Here is a 2,612-nt window from a genome sequence, read left to right as displayed (position 1 = left end):
TCTCTAAGGGTACTACGATACATGTCCCTTCAACATCTAATTATTTTAGGCTAACCCGTACCCTTTAACCTTTAATGTTGTACATAGAATTGTTGTTGAGATAATATTGGTCTAGTTGTCCACTTTGCTAGCATGTCCACACAACGGGGAACATTGTGAATATCATTTCCAACCATACCCATTTTCGTAATTTCAAATTAAATTAAATAACCCCATTCCCTCAAATATATAGTTTTATTTCACTACTATATAGTTTGTTACACACACACATGAATTGAACACAAAGAACCAAAGAAAGAGAGCACTATAATATGGAAGGAGGAGTAGTACCATCGTCTTCTTCTTCCTCAGCATATAGAGAGTGCTTGAGGAACCATGCAGCCAGCCTCGGCAGCTATGCCACCGACGGCTGCGGAGAGTTCACCTTGGATGACATCAGCGGTGGCAGCAATAGTCTGCAGTGTGCAGCATGTGGCTGCCACCGCAATTTTCATCGCAAAGTGAACAATTACCCTCAGAACGGAGCGTCCCCTTCTGAGGGTACTGCAAACACGGCTCACGAGCTCATGAACTACTCAGAAGAGCGCGCCATAGCCGAAGAAGGCATAGAAAGAGGAATAATAATGGGAACTAATAATAATAATATTAATATTAATAGCAGCAGCAACAACAAAAAGAGGTTCAGGACGAAATTCAGCGAGGAGCAGAAGGAGAAGATGTTAGGGTTTGCGGAGAAGATTGGTTGGAAGCTTCAAAGAATTAGCAAAGAGACTGAAGATGAAGTTGAGAGGTTCTGTAGAAGTGTTGGTGTGAGTAGACAAGTTTTCAAGGTTTGGATGCATAACCACAAGAACAATTCTTCCTTTAATTCTTCTAATTCTGCTTCCAATGGCAATGCTTCATCTCTCACTCAGTAGTATAATATTTTTTTTGATGACACAAAACATGCATCAAAAAGAAGCTAAGGTAGAGAGATCTTTATGTATCTTATAATCTTACCATTGCTTTAATTTGTGTCTTTTTTTTTAGCATTTTAATTTTTCCTTTTCTTTTTTTTTTTTATTTCCCTTCTTTCGGTGCTTGGTTGTATGTAACCTTAGTAACTTATATTATCTTCCTCATTGCATTGTCAGATAAGCTTGTTTATTTGTTTTTTCTTTTTTTTTTTAAACAATATTCAGATAAATATAGAGTGATAAGGTGAACATAGAAATGATATTTTAGAACCTATAATAATCACTAGCTATGGCCTCACAAATTAAAATTGATTTTATTTTCAATTGTTGGTGATGATTAAGCTAAAGACAATAATTTACTGTACTGCATATCATCATAAGCATGCCTCTATTATTATATTTTAATTTTGTTTGTATTTTAGGGACTAAATTTCAGGCAAAAAATATATATATATATATATATATATATATATATATATATATATATATATATATATATATATATATATATATATATATTCCAGCAGTAGCTGTAATCAGTAGACAGTAATTAACAAGATTGATCTCTTTGAACGCTGTCAATCTTTTTTCTCTCAAACGCCGTTTAATTTTCTTCTAAAAGTTCTGTTAGATGGTAAAAAATTTTTTTTATCAATATGTTGCCAACATTTCATTATATTGTGGTTCTAAATTTTATGTGTATATCTGTGTGAAGAAATTGATAGATCATGAAAATTATCAATTCATTGGTGCATGACCAAAGTTAATGACACTTTATAATTTCTGTTTCTCAAAAACAAAATCAGATATTTTTTTTATTTTTCACGGTATCTCCTAATTTAATATCCTAATTTAATATGTTAAAGACTAATTATCATATATTTGAGTTTTATTTAAAAATTTGTTATTAATTAATAAATTATTACATTTACAAAATAAAATTTAAATACATTGAATTAACTATTCGACTAATTTAAATTAATATATACATAAAAAAAAATTCAAATACACCACATTTATTTAAATGAATAAATAAGCTAATTATTCGATCTACTCAAGTTGTTAATAAATTTTTTTTTCTAGGGCCATAATATGCTTTACTGCCTTGTCAAAACTCTTGATGTTAATTATTATATTGTATTTAAGTAGGCATTTTGAAGCTAAATGACATAAATTAGTCAATAATCAATTAATTTGGCCTAACTAATAAGATTAATGTCAGATCAACAATACGTGGTGGAATAAATTTTTGCATAAGTAGTTGGAGCCTGGAGGACCATTGAACCTGCTGATGGATTCAATTTTTACATTTGTTTATACGCAATAAAAAGGGGAAACTGAAGGGATAAAAAAAAAAGAAAAAAAGAAAAAAAAATTCAAGTAGATCATGATTCATGCATATATATATGTTGATGTCGCTTCCTCCACATACAACAATAAAGGAAGATACAATCAGAAAAGTTAATGGCTCCCACTCTTGCATTGTAACTTGCACTGTCTGATGAAACCATGTGCACTTTCATCAGATTAACTTCGCTATGATGTCCTTAGAATTCGGCAATCAACCAACAATTCTTTAGAAATTAGAAGAAGGGAAAATATATATAACATATTATTTTTTAATTTATTTTTATTTTTAATAGGAGGACGATACTA

The 2,612-nt window shown here is 30.7% G+C and overlaps 1 protein-coding gene across 1 annotated transcript; it reads left to right on the top strand.

The window, feature by feature from the left end:
• Positions 1–257: 257 nt before the first annotated feature.
• LOC112802403 (zinc-finger homeodomain protein 4) lies at positions 258–1,137 on the top strand. The gene has a single exon (XM_025845614.2). The coding sequence runs from the start codon at positions 312–314 to the stop codon at positions 915–917; it is 606 nt and encodes a 201-aa protein (XP_025701399.1). The 5' UTR covers positions 258–311; the 3' UTR covers positions 918–1,137.
• Positions 1,138–2,612: the final 1,475 nt, after the last annotated feature.

Source organism: Arachis hypogaea, chromosome 5 (genome assembly GCF_003086295.3).
Source record: "Arachis hypogaea cultivar Tifrunner chromosome 5, arahy.Tifrunner.gnm2.J5K5, whole genome shotgun sequence".
Taxonomy (NCBI): domain Eukaryota; kingdom Viridiplantae; phylum Streptophyta; class Magnoliopsida; order Fabales; family Fabaceae; genus Arachis; species Arachis hypogaea.
Note: the sequence above shows the minus strand (reverse complement) of the source record. Positions and strands in the feature narration are given on the sequence as shown.